The sequence below is a fragment of the Entelurus aequoreus genome, linkage group LG05, assembly GCF_033978785.1.
Source record: "Entelurus aequoreus isolate RoL-2023_Sb linkage group LG05, RoL_Eaeq_v1.1, whole genome shotgun sequence".
In the NCBI taxonomy this organism is placed as follows: Eukaryota; Metazoa; Chordata; class Actinopteri; order Syngnathiformes; family Syngnathidae; genus Entelurus; species Entelurus aequoreus.
Window position 1 is genome coordinate 12,411,128 of NC_084735.1, and position 15,282 is coordinate 12,426,409.

At 34.4% G+C, this 15,282-nt stretch overlaps 1 protein-coding gene across 1 annotated transcript in view; it reads left to right on the forward strand.

Annotated features, from left to right (window-relative positions):
• The window catches only part of LOC133649607 (discoidin domain-containing receptor 2-like), a 62,580-nt gene that overhangs the window by 33,475 nt on the left and 13,823 nt on the right, over window positions 1–15,282 (forward strand). Inside the window, exons 7-13 of the mRNA XM_062046227.1 lie at window positions 349–532; window positions 601–841; window positions 3,178–3,243; window positions 9,995–10,131; window positions 10,211–10,421; window positions 10,490–10,692; window positions 13,963–14,090. Coding sequence (XP_061902211.1) covers window positions 349–532; window positions 601–841; window positions 3,178–3,243; window positions 9,995–10,131; window positions 10,211–10,421; window positions 10,490–10,692; window positions 13,963–14,090 — 1,170 coding nt within the window. The remainder of the gene's footprint in view (window positions 1–348; window positions 533–600; window positions 842–3,177; window positions 3,244–9,994; window positions 10,132–10,210; window positions 10,422–10,489; window positions 10,693–13,962; window positions 14,091–15,282) is intronic.

A 15,282-nucleotide genomic window follows, 5' to 3' on the forward strand; every position in this document is an offset into this window, starting at 1 on the left:
GTCTCTTAAATATCGTGGAGAGTAGGAGTGATTCTTAGACTTAAGAACGTTGATAAAAAGCTTTTATTCTTAAGTTTCAGAGTAGGACTAAATTTCGCAAATTCTCAGGACTTAAGTGTAAAATGGCACTCTAAGAAGCTTGATAAGTACGGCCCCAGTTCTCAGACATAGCACCAGTTCTTAGACAAAACAGCAGTTCTTAGACAAAACAGCAGTTCTTAGACAAAATACCAGTTTTTATACAAAACACCAGTTCTCAGACAAAAGTTTAGTGTGATTAATCTGAATGGAAAGAATGAACGGTTCTACAGCACTAACGCAAAAGCCTCCCCTCCATCTCCCTCCCAGACTGACCAAGGGTCTGGGCCAGCTGACCGACGGCACCTGGGGTCTGGACGACTTCCTCCACAGTCACATCTACGCCACGTGGCCGGGCTACGACTACGTGGGCTGGAGCAACCGGAGCTCCCCCAAAGGTTACGTAGAAATGACCTTCGAGTTCGACCACGTCCGCAACTTCACGTCCATGAAGGTGACGTAGGGCCCGACCAGCGCCCGGGAGTGGAAGATGTCGGGTCTGAAAGCCGGTCTCCTCCGCAGGTCCACTGCAACAACATGTTCAGTCAAGGTGTTCGGATGTTCCGGCAGGCCACCTGTTACTTCCGCTCCGGCTCACAGTGGGGGGCCGACCCGGTGACCTTCAGGCCGCCTGTGGACTACGTGAGCCAGAGTGCGCGTTTCATCACCGTGCCGCTCAAGGACCACACCGCCAGCGCCCTCAAATGCCGTTTCCACTTCAGTGACCTGTGGATGCTCTTCAGCGAGGTGGCCTTCCAGTCAGGTAAAACCTCCTGGTCTCTCGGGGTGAGGACCCCACCCGCTACGACCGGGTATCCAGTCACGTAAAACCAAACGCTGCCATATTTCCATACCACTCGGTAGAGCCAGGCTCCACTCTTTCAATGTGCACTAGCTTGATGCTAATTTACACTGGATTTGCCATGGACAGGCTACTATTAGCATTAGCAATTTTACATGGCGAATTCAACACATCCAAATATGGTCGTGAAAACTGCAACTAAGATGAACGTTAGCTGGTGTGTAATCAGCACAATACTTGCAGTGCAAACACTTTGTAGGGCGCAGCGACTTCCTAGTTAGACAACATACAATAGATACAGTAGTAGCACCAAAAATTGGTAGCATCGAGTACTGGTATCAAGTCCAAGGTTCAAATGTGAACGGAACCCATCCTTAGTCATGATTTACTTTCAGTTTCATTTTCACAACTCTGACAGCAAGTTTCTCCCGGTCTTTCTTTCAGTTTCATTTTCACAACTCTGAAAGCAAGTTCCTCCTGGTCTTTCTTTCAGTTTCAGTTTCACAACTCTGAAAGCAAGTTTCTCCTGGTCTTTTTTCAGTTTCAGTTTCACAACTCTGAAAGCAAGTTTCTCCTGGTCTTTCTTTCAGTTTCATTTTCACAACTCTGAAAGCAAGTTTCTCCTGGTCTTTCTTTCAGTTTCAGTTTCACAACTCTGAAAGCAAGTTTCTCCCAGTCTTTCTTTCAGTTTCAGTTTCACAACTCTGAAAGCAAGTTCCTCCTGGTCTTTCTTTCAGTTTCACAACTCTGAAAGCAAGTTTCTCCTGGTCTTTTTTCAGTTTCAGTTTCACAACTCTGAAAGCAAGTTTCTCCCGGTCTTTCTTTCAGTTTCATTTTCACAACTCTGAAAGCAAGTGTCTCCTGGTCTTTCTTTCAGTTTCATTTTCACAACTCTGAAAGCAAGTGTCTCCTGGTCTTTCTTTCAGTTTCATCTTCACAACTCTGAAAGCAAGTGTCTCCTGGTCTTTCTTTCAGTTTCAGTTTCACAACTCTGAAAGCAAGTTTCTCCTGGTCTTTCTTTCAGTTTCAGTTTCACAACTCTGAAAGCAAGTTTCTCACGGTCTTTCTTTCAGTTTCATTTTCACAACTCTGAAAGCAAGTTTCTCCTGGTCTTTCTTTCAGTTTCATTTTCACAACTCTGAAAGCAAGTTTCTCTTGTTCTTTCTTTCAGTTTCATTTTCACAACTCTGAAAGCAAGTTTCTCTTGGTCTTTCTTTCAGTTTCATTTTCACAACTCTGACAGCAAGTTTCTCCTGGTCTTTCTTTCACTTTCATTTTCACAACTCTGACAGCAAGTTTCTCCTGGTCTTTCTTTCAGTTTCATTTTCACAACTCTGAAAGCAAGTTTCTCCTGGTCTTTCTTTCAGTTTCATTTTCACAACTCTGAAAGCAAGTTTCTCCTGGTCTTTCTTTCAGTTTCATTTTCACAACTCTGAAAGCAAGTTTCTCACGGTCTTTCTTTCAGTTTCATTTTCACAACTCTGAAAGCAAGTTTCTCCTGGTCTTTCTTTCAGTTTCGTTTTCACAACTCTGAAAGCAAGTTTCTCTTGTTCTTTCTTTCAGTTTCATTTTCACAACTCTGAAAGCAAGTTTCTCTTGGTCTTTCTTTCAGTTTCATTTTCACAACTCTGACAGCAGGTTTCTCCTGGTCTTTCTTTCACTTTCAGTTTCACAACTCTGAAAGCAAGTTTCTCCTGGTCTTTCTTTCAGTTTCATTTTCACAACTCTGAAAGCAAGTTTCTCCTGGTCTTTCTTTCAGTTTCATTTTCACAACTCTGAAAGAAAGTTTCTCCTGTTCTTTCTTTCGGTTTCAGTTTCACAACTCTGAAAGCAAGTTTCCTCACTGTCTTTCTTTCAGTTTCATTTTCACAACTCTGAAAGCAAGTTTTTCCTGGCTTTCTTTCAGTTTCATTTTCACAACTCTGAAAGCAAGTTTCTCCTGGTCTTTCTTTCACTTTCATTTTCACAACTCTGAAAGCAAGTTTTTCCCGGTCTTTCGTTCACTTTCTTTTTCACAACTCTGAAAGCAAGTTTCTCCCGGTCTTTCTTTCAGTTTCATTTTCACAACTCTGAAAGCAAGTTTTTCCCTGTCTTTCTTTCACTTTCATTTTCACAACTCTGAAAGCAAGTTTTTCCCGGTCTTTCTTTCACTTTCATTTTCACAACTCTGAAAGCAAGTTTCTCCCATTATTTTTTTCACTTTCATTTTCACAACTCTGAAAGCAAGTTTCTCTGGTCTTTCTTTCAGTTTCATTTTCACAACTCTGAAAGCAAGTTTCTCGTGGTCTTTCTTTCAGGCTCGGCGGTTTACAACACGTCGCTGACGCCTCGCAAGCACGGACACCCGGCAAACGCACTACCAGGTCAGTCGTCTCCGGGTTCTTTCCTTCAGCAGGACTACTCATCCTGCACCTACGTCATTTTAAAGGTGCAATATGTTTTAAAGGTGCAATACGTTTGAGTCTTGCGGCTTAGTGATTCTTTGGATGGAGCCTGTGTAGCACGCTTTGAGAATCCCTGCTATATTTGGTTGAAATAGAGTCAAACTAGATTTCATTGAGGGCCACACTGGCTGCCATCAGAGGGCCGCTTGGAACAGTAAATAATTCATGAATTTGCCTGTAAATTTCAATATTTTACCATTTTTAAGAGTAAAAAAAATCTGTGGATTTTACCACTGTTTTTTTACGGAAAAAAACTGCCAGCTTAGTTGTTAGACTTTTACTGTAAAAGATATGGTGGTTTTTAATATTAGTATTATTTTTCCAACATATCACTGTAAATAGAAATACAGTACCGCTGTTTCTTTTTATTTTGGCAACTCAGCTGCAGGTTTTTTACCATAATAAAATGTGGTACCATAAAATCACCAACCGTGGATTTTACTGTTAAAAAAAACAACAAAAACTGACAACTAAGTCGACTTAATTTAACTGGGAAAAAAAAAAAACATTGGTAGGATTTTTTTTCGACTTACAGTAATATTCTGTAAAAAAAACTCTCTAGATTTTACAGTAAAATCTATTTTTATAGTGTACAATTTGATGGATAACTTGCTTCGAAATCATAAGTTAAGCAGATATTGAAGTATTTATTTGCATTTTGACCATAAAAGTGAGATAATATAATATTTGTTGCAATATTGAACACTAGTTTTAGTCTACTTTATACCTGCATTATCCTTTCCATCTTTACCCTTTCCATCCTTTGTAACTGAGCTACTGTGTGGAACAACTTCCCTTGTGGATCAATAAAGTTTGTCTAAGTCTAAGTCTATTTTTCCCCTGTCAAACTATAAAAAAAAACTAATACCTTTATTAATTTTACTGTAAAACATATGGTGTTTTTTATATTATTATGATTTTTACAACATATCACTGTAAATAGAAATACAGTACCGCTTTTTTATTTTATTTCAGCAACTCAGCTGCCAGTTTTTTACCATAATAAAATGTGGTACTATAAAGTTATCAACCGTGGATTTAAAAAACAACAACAACTGACATCTCAGTCGACTTAATTTTACTGTAAAAAAAAAAAAAACATTGGTCGTTTTTTTCAACTTACAGTAATATGCTGTTGAAAAAAAACCTCCCTAAATTTTACAATAATATCTATTTTTATAGTGTAGGATTTGATGCATAACTTGCTTCAAAATCATAAGTTACAAGCATATATTGAAGTATTTATTTGCATTTTGACCAAAAAAGTTAGATAATATAATATTTGTTGCAATATTGGACACAATTTTTCCCCCTGTCAAATTAGAAAAAACCTTTATTAATTTTACTGTAAAAAATATGTTTTTTTTTTACATTATTATTATTTTTACAACATATTACTGTAAATAGAACTACAGTACAGCTTTTTTCATTTTATTTTGGCAACTCAGCTGCCAGTTTTTTACCATAATAAAATGTGGTACCATAAAATCATCAACCGTGGATTTTTCCCCTTGTCAAACTAGAAAACATTTATTAATTTTACTGTCAAATATATGGTGTTTTTTATATTATTATGATTATTTTTTACAACATATCACTGTAAATATAAATACAGTAACCGTGGATTTTGCAGTAAACAAAAACAAAAAAAACTGACAGCTCAGACGACTTAATTTTACTGTAAAAAAAACAAACATTGATCGTTTTTTTTCAACTTACAGTAATATGCTGTAAAAAAAAAAAAAAATCCCTAAATTTTACAGTAAAATCTATTTTTATAGTGTACAATTTGATGGATAACTTGCTTCAAAATCATAAGTTATAAGCAGATATTGAAGTATTTACTTGGCTTCTGACCAAAAAAGGGAGATAATATAATATTTGTTGCTATATTGGACACTAGTTTTTCCCCTATCAAACTAGAAAAAAATAACCTAATAGCTTTATTAAGGAAATAAGAAAGTAAAGAAAGAAAATATAAGGTATTTTATTGACACATTATTTCCAGGCTTTTGCGGGCCATATAAAATGAGGTGAAGGGCCAGATCTTGAGTTTGACACTTGTGGTGTAAAACATTTCCATGCACTAAATTAGTCTGATTTCTCAAGTTTTTCAAACTCAAGGCCCGAGGGGCGGGTGTGGCCCGCCACTTCATTTTATTTATTATTATCAAACATTCAAACCATTTTTTAAATAGAAATAAATACTAATAATACTGATTTCAAAGCAAGTTATCCATCTATGTCAAAATAGAAATACATTTCATGGTCAAATTGTGAAATTTACTGTGTTTTATACAACATTTTTCACACAATGGAAAATCAATTTTTACTTTTTTTACTGTAATAAACGGTGGTGGCATTTACAGTAATACACCGAAAAATCTACACTTGTCGATTCGCGGTGAAAAACAAAACAAAAACAAAAACAGAAAAAATCTGGCAGCTCAGGTGCCCGATTTTTACTGTCAAATTCCAGTTTTTTTTTTTAAATTTACTGTAAAACAACTAATACAAATTTTACAGTAAAAATCTGGCAACTGAGCTGCCTTCATTTTATTTATTTTTACCATAAAAACAGCAGTACTGTTTTTCCATTTACAGTAATATACACTACATTTTGAGGTGAAATTATTGCAATTTACCATATTTAGTTGTTTTTTAAAATCTACTAATAAAATGCATTAAAAAAATGGTGTAATAATAGTATTAACTGTTAGCAGCAAACATAACTGCCATGTGGCCCTGAGTGATAAACCACATGGACACCTCTGCTCTAATGCGACTATTGTTCACACGCCATGCACCTCCCGTCCACTGGGGGCGCTTATTTCATTTTAGCGCGGAGTAACAATGCTTTTCCGGTGGAGCTATGACGTCACTCTACCCATCTGCGGATCCTTATAACTTGTTTTTAAGTGATGTCCGCTGTAATATTGCATACATGACAAATATTAGGCCTTTATAATGGTTATGCTGATGTTAAATAGCAGACAGCATCGATAAATTATCTTATATTGCGCTACGAACATGACGCTACTACCAACAATGTTTTTTTTTGTTTTTTTTATTTTATAAACCTTTATTTATAAATTTACATTTACAAACAGTTGAGAAATAATCAAAGTAAGTACAACCAAGAATGTCTCAAACCGGATGTTGGTCCGTCGCAATGAAAGACCGGCGGAAGAAGGTTGTTAGGAAATCATTTTCGTACAAAAATCATAGAAACAAAACTTTCGAACGTCTTGGAGTTGATTCAAAAAGGCTCTTTGGATTGATTGTATTTGCACGAAGAGGTTTGTGTACTTTATTATTCGCCTTATTCGTTTGAATTAAGGCGTTTCCATGGGCTGTAAGAGGCTTATTTAGAGCCCAACTATTTGAGAAATGTATTTATTTTATAGAAAAGAAAAATCGTTGTTTTTTTCTTTCTACCATCGATGCACTTCAAAATGTTCCGTTATTTTAATCTGTGAAGAAAATAAACACTCTCGTTGAGACTGGCGCATGCGCGATACGAAAGGTCTCCCCCTCATAATCCAGGTGTTTAAATCCGATTTTTCAAAAACCGAACACGGTCGGATTAAGGTGTTTCCATGGGCTGGGGAACCCTGTTTTTTTATAGAGCCGAACCATTTGAGGAATCGGACTCATTTAGTGCACGGACACGTAGAGTCTCACATCAATTTATATATATCAACATGATATTAATACATATGCATATATTTATAAATATACAAATACAAATGTGATATACAAATAAATAAATAATTTGTATAAATGAACGCGTATTTGTAAATATATTTTTGAGATTTTAAAAATATATACAAATAACATTTATAAATATAAAAATGTGACGTACAAATAAATCAAGAATTTGTATAAATAAATGCGTATTTGTAAATATATTTTTGAGATTTGAAAATATGTACAAATAACATTTATAAATATAAAAATGTGACGTACAAATAAATCAAGAATTTGTATAAATAAACGCGTATTTGTAAATATATTTTTGAGATTTTAAAATATATACAAATAACATTTATAAATATAAAAATGTGACGTGCAAATAAATGAAGAATTTGTATAAATAAACGTGTATTTGTAAATATATTTTTGAGATTTGAAAATATATACAAATAACATGTATAAATATAAAAATGTGACATACAAATAAATCAAGAATTTGTATAAATAAACGCGTATTTGTAAATATATTTTTGAGATTTGAAAATGTATAAATATAAAAATATGACGTACAAATAAATGAAGAATTTGTATAAATAAACATGTATTTGTAAATATATTTTTGAGATTTTAAAATATATACAAATAACATTTATAAATATAAAAATGTGACGTACAAATAAATCAAGAATTTGTATAAAAACATGCGTATTTGTAAATATATTTTTGAGATTTGAAAATGTATAAATATAAAAATATGACGTACAAATAAATCAAGAATTTGTATAAATAAACGCGTATTTGTAAATATATTTTTGAGATTTTAAAATATATACAAATAACATTTATAAATATAAAAATGTGACGTACAAATAAATCAAGAATTTGTATAAATAAACGCGTATTTGTAAATATATTTTTGAGATTTGAAAATTTATAAATATAAAAATATGACGTACAAATAAATCAACAATTTGTATAAATAAACGCGTATTTGTAAATATATTTTTGAGATTTTAAAATATATACAAATAACATTTATAAATATAAAAATGTGACGTACAAATAAATCAAGAATTTGTATAAATAAACGCGTATTTGTAAATATATTTTTGAGATTTGAAAATGTGTAAATATAAAAATATGACGTACAAATAAATCAACAATTTGTATAAATAAACGCGTATTTGTAAATATATTTTTGAGATTTTAAAATATATACAAATAACATTTATAAATATAAAAATGTGACGTACAAATAAATCAAGAATTTGTATAAATAAACGCGTTTTTGTAAATATATTTTTGAGATTTGAAAATGTATACAAATAACATTTATAAATATAAAAATGGGACGTACAAATAAATCAAGAATTTGTATAAATAAACGCGTATTTGTAAATATATTTTTGAGATTTGAAAATGTATAAATATGAAAATATGACGTACAAATAAATCAACAATTTGTATAAATAAACGTGTATTTGTAAATATTTTTTTGAGATTTGAAAATATATACAAATAACATGTATAAATATAAAAATGTGACGTACAAATAAATCAAGAATTTGTATAAATAAACGCGTATTTGTAAATATATTTTTGAGATTTGAAAATGTATAAATATAAAAATATGACGTACAAATAAATGAAGAATTTGTATAAATAAACATGTATTTGTAAATATATTTTTGAGATTTTAAAATATATACAAATAACATTTATAAATATAAAAATGTGACGTACAAATAAATCAAGAATTTGTATAAATAAACGCGTATTTGTAAATATATTTTTGAGATTTGAAAATGTATAAATATAAAAATATGACGTACAAATAAATCAACAATTTGTATAAATAAACGCGTATTTGTAAATATATTTTTGAGATTTTAAAATATATACAAATAACATGTATAGATATAAAAATGTGACGTACAAATAAATCAAGAATTTGTATAAAAACACGCGTATTTGTAAATATATTTTTGAGATTTCAAAATGTATAAATATAAAAATATGACGTACAAATAAATCAACAATTTGTATAAATAAACGCGTATTTGTAAATATATTTTTGAGATTTTAAAATATATACAAATAACATTCATAAATATCAAAATGTGACGTACAAATAAATCAAGAATTTGTATAAATAAACGCGTATTTGTAAATATATTTTTGAGATTTGAATATGGTAAATAGGTTATACTTGTATAGCGCTTTTCTACCTTCAAGGTACTCAAAGCGCTTTGACACTATTTCCACATTCACCCATTCACACACACATTCACACACTGATGGCGGGAGCTGCCATGCACGGCCCTAACCACCACCCATCAGGAGCAAGGGTGAAGTGTCTTGCTCAAGGACACAACGGACGTGACGAGGTTGGTAGAAGGTGGGGATCAAACCAGGAACCCTCAGGTTGCTGGCACGGCCACTCTCCCAACTGCGCCACGGCGTCGCCATACATACATATGCTTGATACACACTCCCCCGAACAACCAGCAGAGGGCGCTGCAGCCAGAGCGGTCTGGGTCACAGAGCATTATATGCATTATATGCAAAATGCCCGGAGTTCTCTGCACAAAAACAATCCACGTCTTTACAGAGAGAACACACAACGGGCCTGAGCTAGCTAACGTTAGCGTTGTATTAGCTAATGCTAATTTATCCAGTTAATCTGAAAACCTGTGCTAGATGCTTATTTTATTGTATCAATGCCGTTTAATGACCTGATCTCTTATCAGTGCAATGTGTGTCAAATCATCATCATATATCAATCATCATGTGACCCTCTGATTGGCTCGCCAGTGTCTGACCATGTCTGTGACCCAGACCGCTCTGGCTGCAGTGCCCTCTGCTGGTTGTTCAGGGGACTGTGTAGGGGATTACTGTGTTGGTATTTGTAAATCTTTTTTAAAGCAGAATATATTCTATATTATTATAATATTCCAAGTTCTCTCCCACTCAGGGGAGGATCCCACCCACAAGGTGGACGACAGCAACACGAGGATCCTGATTGGCTGCCTGGTGGCCATCATCGCCATCCTATCGGCCGTCATAGTCATCATCCTGTGGCGCACGGTGTGGCAGAAGATGCTGGAGAAGGTGCGGACAAACATCGGTTGCCGAGGCAGCTCATATTTGTGATGACAATACCTTTTTATTTACAACATGAACGAGGAAGGCGTCACGCCGCATTCTGGACGAGGAGCTGACGGCACGTCTGGCAGTGCAGACGCAGGCCTTCTCCTTCTCCTTCCGCCACTCCTTGTCCTCCTCCAACTCCACCTCCAACTCCACCTACGAGAGGATCTTCCCGCTCTGCTCCGACTACCAGGAGCCCTCCCGCCTCATCCGCAGGCTGCCCGAGTGGGCTCGGTCCACGGAGCACCTGGGTGAGGTGACGTACCCCCTGGTGGGAGGTCTGTGCTGCGCCGCAACGATGTCATGTGTCTCCCGCCAGCACCCGGCGGCTCCTGCGGGGCCCTGGCGGCCGGTGGAGCGGACGGCGCCCCGCACTACGCCGAGGCGGACATCGTCAGCCGCAGCCGCTCCGTCACGGCGGTCCACCTCGACCTCTTTGCTGGCCCCGACCCGTCCATGAGGGAGTTCCCCAGAGACAAGCTCACCTTCAAGGAGAAACTGGGAGAAGGACAGTTTGGAGAGGTATGTAGGTCTGGTGTCTCCAATGTAGCGTAGTAGGTCTAAGTAGTCATTAAGTACCACCATAATGACAACATTAAATACAGTAGTGTAGTAGACCTAAGTATTCATTAAGTACCACCACGATGACAACATTAAATACAGTAGTGTAGTAGACCTAAGTATTCATTAAGTACCACCATAATGACAACATTAAATACAGTAGTGTAGTAGACCTAAGTATTCATTAAGTACCACCATAATGTCAACATTAAATACAGTAGTGTAGTAGACCTATGTATTCATTAAGTACCACCATAATGACAACATTAAATACAGTAGTGTAGTAGACCTAAGTATTCATTAAGTACCACCATGATGACAACATTAAATACAGTAGTGTAGTAGACCTAAGTATTCATTAAGTACCACCATAATGACAACATTAAATACAGTAGTGTAGTGGACCTAAGTATTCATTAAGTACCACCATAATGACCATGTTAACATACAGTAGTGTAGTAGACCTAAGTATTCATTAAGTACCACCATAATGACAACATTAAATACAGTAGTGTAGTAGACCTAAGTATTCATTAAGTACCACCATCATGACAACATTAAATACAGTAGTGTAGTAGACCTAAGTATTCATTAAGTACCACCTTAATGACAACATTAAATACAGTAGCGTAGTAGACCTAAGTATTCATCAAGTACCACCATGATGACAACATTAAATACAGTAGTGTAGTTGACCTAAGTATTCATTAAGTACCACCATAATGACAACATTAAATACAGTAGTGTAGTAGGCCTAAGTATTCATTAAGTACCACCATAATGGCAACATTAAATACAGTAGCGTAGTAGACCTAAGTATTCATCAAGTACCACCATGATGACAACATTAAATACAGTAGCGTAGTAGACCTAAGTATTCATCAAGTACCACCATAATGTCAACATTAAATACAGTAGTGTAGTTGACCTAAGTATTCATTAAGTACCACCATAATGACAACATTAAATACAGTAGTGTAGTTGACCTAAGTATTCATTAAGTACCACCATAATGACAACATTAAATACAATAGCGTAGTAGGCCTAAGTATTCACTAAAAACAAGGCAGAGGTTTTATTGAAGAATAGTTTTTCATATTTTTGGCCACTGTAACATTACACACAATTTGAACAGTAACACCGTGTTTGAATATAGGGAAATAAAACACTGTACTTTCATCAAGTGAATCACTGCCTTAGACCACATGGGTTGAATTCAAGGCTAGTTTTACGTAATATGCGATAGATAATACTTGATCTTTTCTTACTAAAAGTATTCCTTCCTTCTATCTTGACAGAAGAAAATATGGCTTGTAATTGCATATATTTATATTTAATATGTAACAATATTATAATGTCATACATGACTTTTGTTTATAAAAATAAATACTCTGATATCTGCTTGACATATGACTCTGTAATAATATTGTTGATAAAGTCATGTTAGTTACGTTTCTTTATTTTTATTTGGGTTGGAAATATGTAAAAAAATAATGAACTATTAGTTTTGTGTTTGCTAATAATGTAACAATATTATATTATCATAATTACAATTTTTTTTTTGTCGAAGCAAATAAATATCTGATTGTTTTTGGGGGGTTTTCAAAGCAAGTTATCCATTAAACTGCACATGATAAAAAATGACGATAGATTTTACGCTAAAAACAACAACAACAACAAAACAGGCTGTTTTGTAGCTAGAGTTTTACAGTAAAAAAAAAACATGGTACCATTGTTCCATTTACAGTAATACATCGTAAAAACAACAACCATAGATTCTACGGTAAACACTGGACGGTACCATTGTTCTATTTCCAGTAATATGTTGTTTAAAATGAATATATATGAAAATTGTTGCCTGGACCAGCTCTTCCTCCCAGGGCATCTAAATTACTGGTCAATCCCAAGTTCTTTCGATGACATATATGCTGAGTAAGAAGGACCATCAAGACAGAATAGGAATATTATCAAGTTTTACTGAAATTTCAGGAGATCAGCCCATACCAATATCGGCTACTCGAATTGATCTGACATTCAAACGGAAGAGCCAACTTCTTGCACGCAAAGAAAGCCCCCACCTCTCCCTCTCGCAACACTGATAAGGAAGAAGTGGGGCATGTATTCACATCCCGATGGTCAAGACACTAAACAGACCTATGAAGACAAAGAGAAACTGGTAGAATACACAAAGGAAAAGTACTAGATGCTCCAAACATGGCTATGAATAAAGAAAGAACTCTTAAACGTATATGCATTCTCCACAATATATATATATATATATATATATATATATATATATATATATATATATATATATATATATATATATATATATATATATATATACAGTATATACACACCATTAAATTCTGGCGACTGAGCTGCCAGTCTATAGAGATTTTAATGCAAAAAAAATCCCCATAGTGATCAAATACATAGACAATTGTGTAATAATATCATATATATTCATTTATTATTCACGGTTACAAGCGGCCCTCTGACTAACTGCCATGTGGCCCTCTGTCTAACTGCCATGTGGCCCTCTGACTAACCGCCATGTGGCCCTCTGACTAACTGCCATGTGGCCCTCAATGACAACAACTTTGACACTCCTGATTTACAGAAACATGACTCAAGTAAAATCTTCCAAATAATTGTTTGAGTAAAAATAAGTATTTGGTGAAACAACCACACAAATATTAAGTGGTGTGTAATTTAATACACTCACTTATGACATAACGGGGCTAAAGTTAGCATGACGTTAGCTAAAAGATACAACATATCTACAACTTAGTACATGTTTTCTCAGCTGGAAGTAGAATTCTTGCAAGCTGAAATGTGAAAGATGACTAGTGACACGGATGACAGCGCATGATATAAATATTATTTTTAGCAGTTTGTAAGGTAAACATTGACCTGGCCTTGTCCGACGTCATGTCACTTTTTACAGTGTGGCGGTCACGTGACTTCAAGGCTGCGTTTGATTGGTGAAAGGGGTCATGTGACCAATGCCAGCTGGAAGAAGGCTCCCCAAGGAGCCTAATGAATATGTCTTTGCAAGCAGTAATCAATAGATGATGAATAAATACTGTACAGTGATGATGTCAATACATTTATTTCAGAGGAAAAATGCAAATGGCAAAGTTTTCCCACAATGTTTTATTTATTGATGTTTTTCAGAAGCGCCACATGATGCAACAGGTAGATTGTTTTTTGTTTTTTTTGACACAGGTGCACTTGTGTGAAGCAGAGGGCATGCAGGCCTTCTTAGATGAGGACCCCTCTGCAGAGGAGGAGGAGGAGACCCCCCTGCTGGTGGCTGTGAAGACACTGCCAGAAGACGCCAACAAGAACGCCAGGTGACGACAACACTCTCAAACCAACTGCTTTATATCTATTTATTTTTCATCGGTGCTTGTCTTCACCACCTCAGAAAACACCCGGCTCTCCAAGTACCACCATCATGACAACATTAAATACAGTAGCGTAGTAGACCAAAGTATTCATTAAGTACCACCATCATGACAACATTAAATACAGTAGCGTAGTAGACCAAAGTATTCATTAAGTACCACCATCATGACAACATTAAATACAGTAGTGTAGTAGACCTAAGTATTCATTAAGTACCACCATAATGACAACATTAAATACAGTAGTGTAGTAGACCTAAGTATTCATTAAGTACCACCATAATGACAACATTAAATACAGTAGTGTAGTAGACCTAAGTATTCATTAAGTACCACCATAATGACAACATTAAATACAGTAGTGTAGTAGACCTAAGTATTCATTAAGTACCACCATAATGACAACATTAAATACAGTAGTGTAGTAGACCTAAGTATTCATTAAGTACCACCATCATGACAACATTAAATACAGTAGTGTAGTAGACCTAAGTATTCATCAAGTACCACCATAATGACAACATTAAATACAGTAGCGTAGTAGACCTAAGTATTCATTAAGTACCACCATAATGACAACATTAAATACAGTAGTGTAGTAGACCTAAGTATTCATTAAAAAAGGGCTTTTATTGGCCATTGTAACATTACGCACAGTTTGAACAGTAACGGTGTGTTTCAATATAGGAAAATAAAACACTGTACTTTCATCAAGGAAATTTTTCAGCCTACCACTAAATGGAGCCCTCGTACCACTGATTCACAGTATGTATTTATGTATATATGTGTATGTATATATATATATATATATATATATATATATATATATATATATATATATATATATATATATATATATATATATATATATATATATATATATATATATATATATATATATATATATGTATATATATATGTATATATATATATATATGTATATATATATATGTATATATATATGTATATATATATATATATGTATATATATATATATATATATATATGTATATATATATGTATATATATATTAGGGGTGGGGGGAAAAATTGATTCGAATTCGAATCGCGATTCTGACGTTGTGCGATTCAGAATCGATTCTCATTTTTAAAAAATCGATTTTTTTATTTTTTATTTT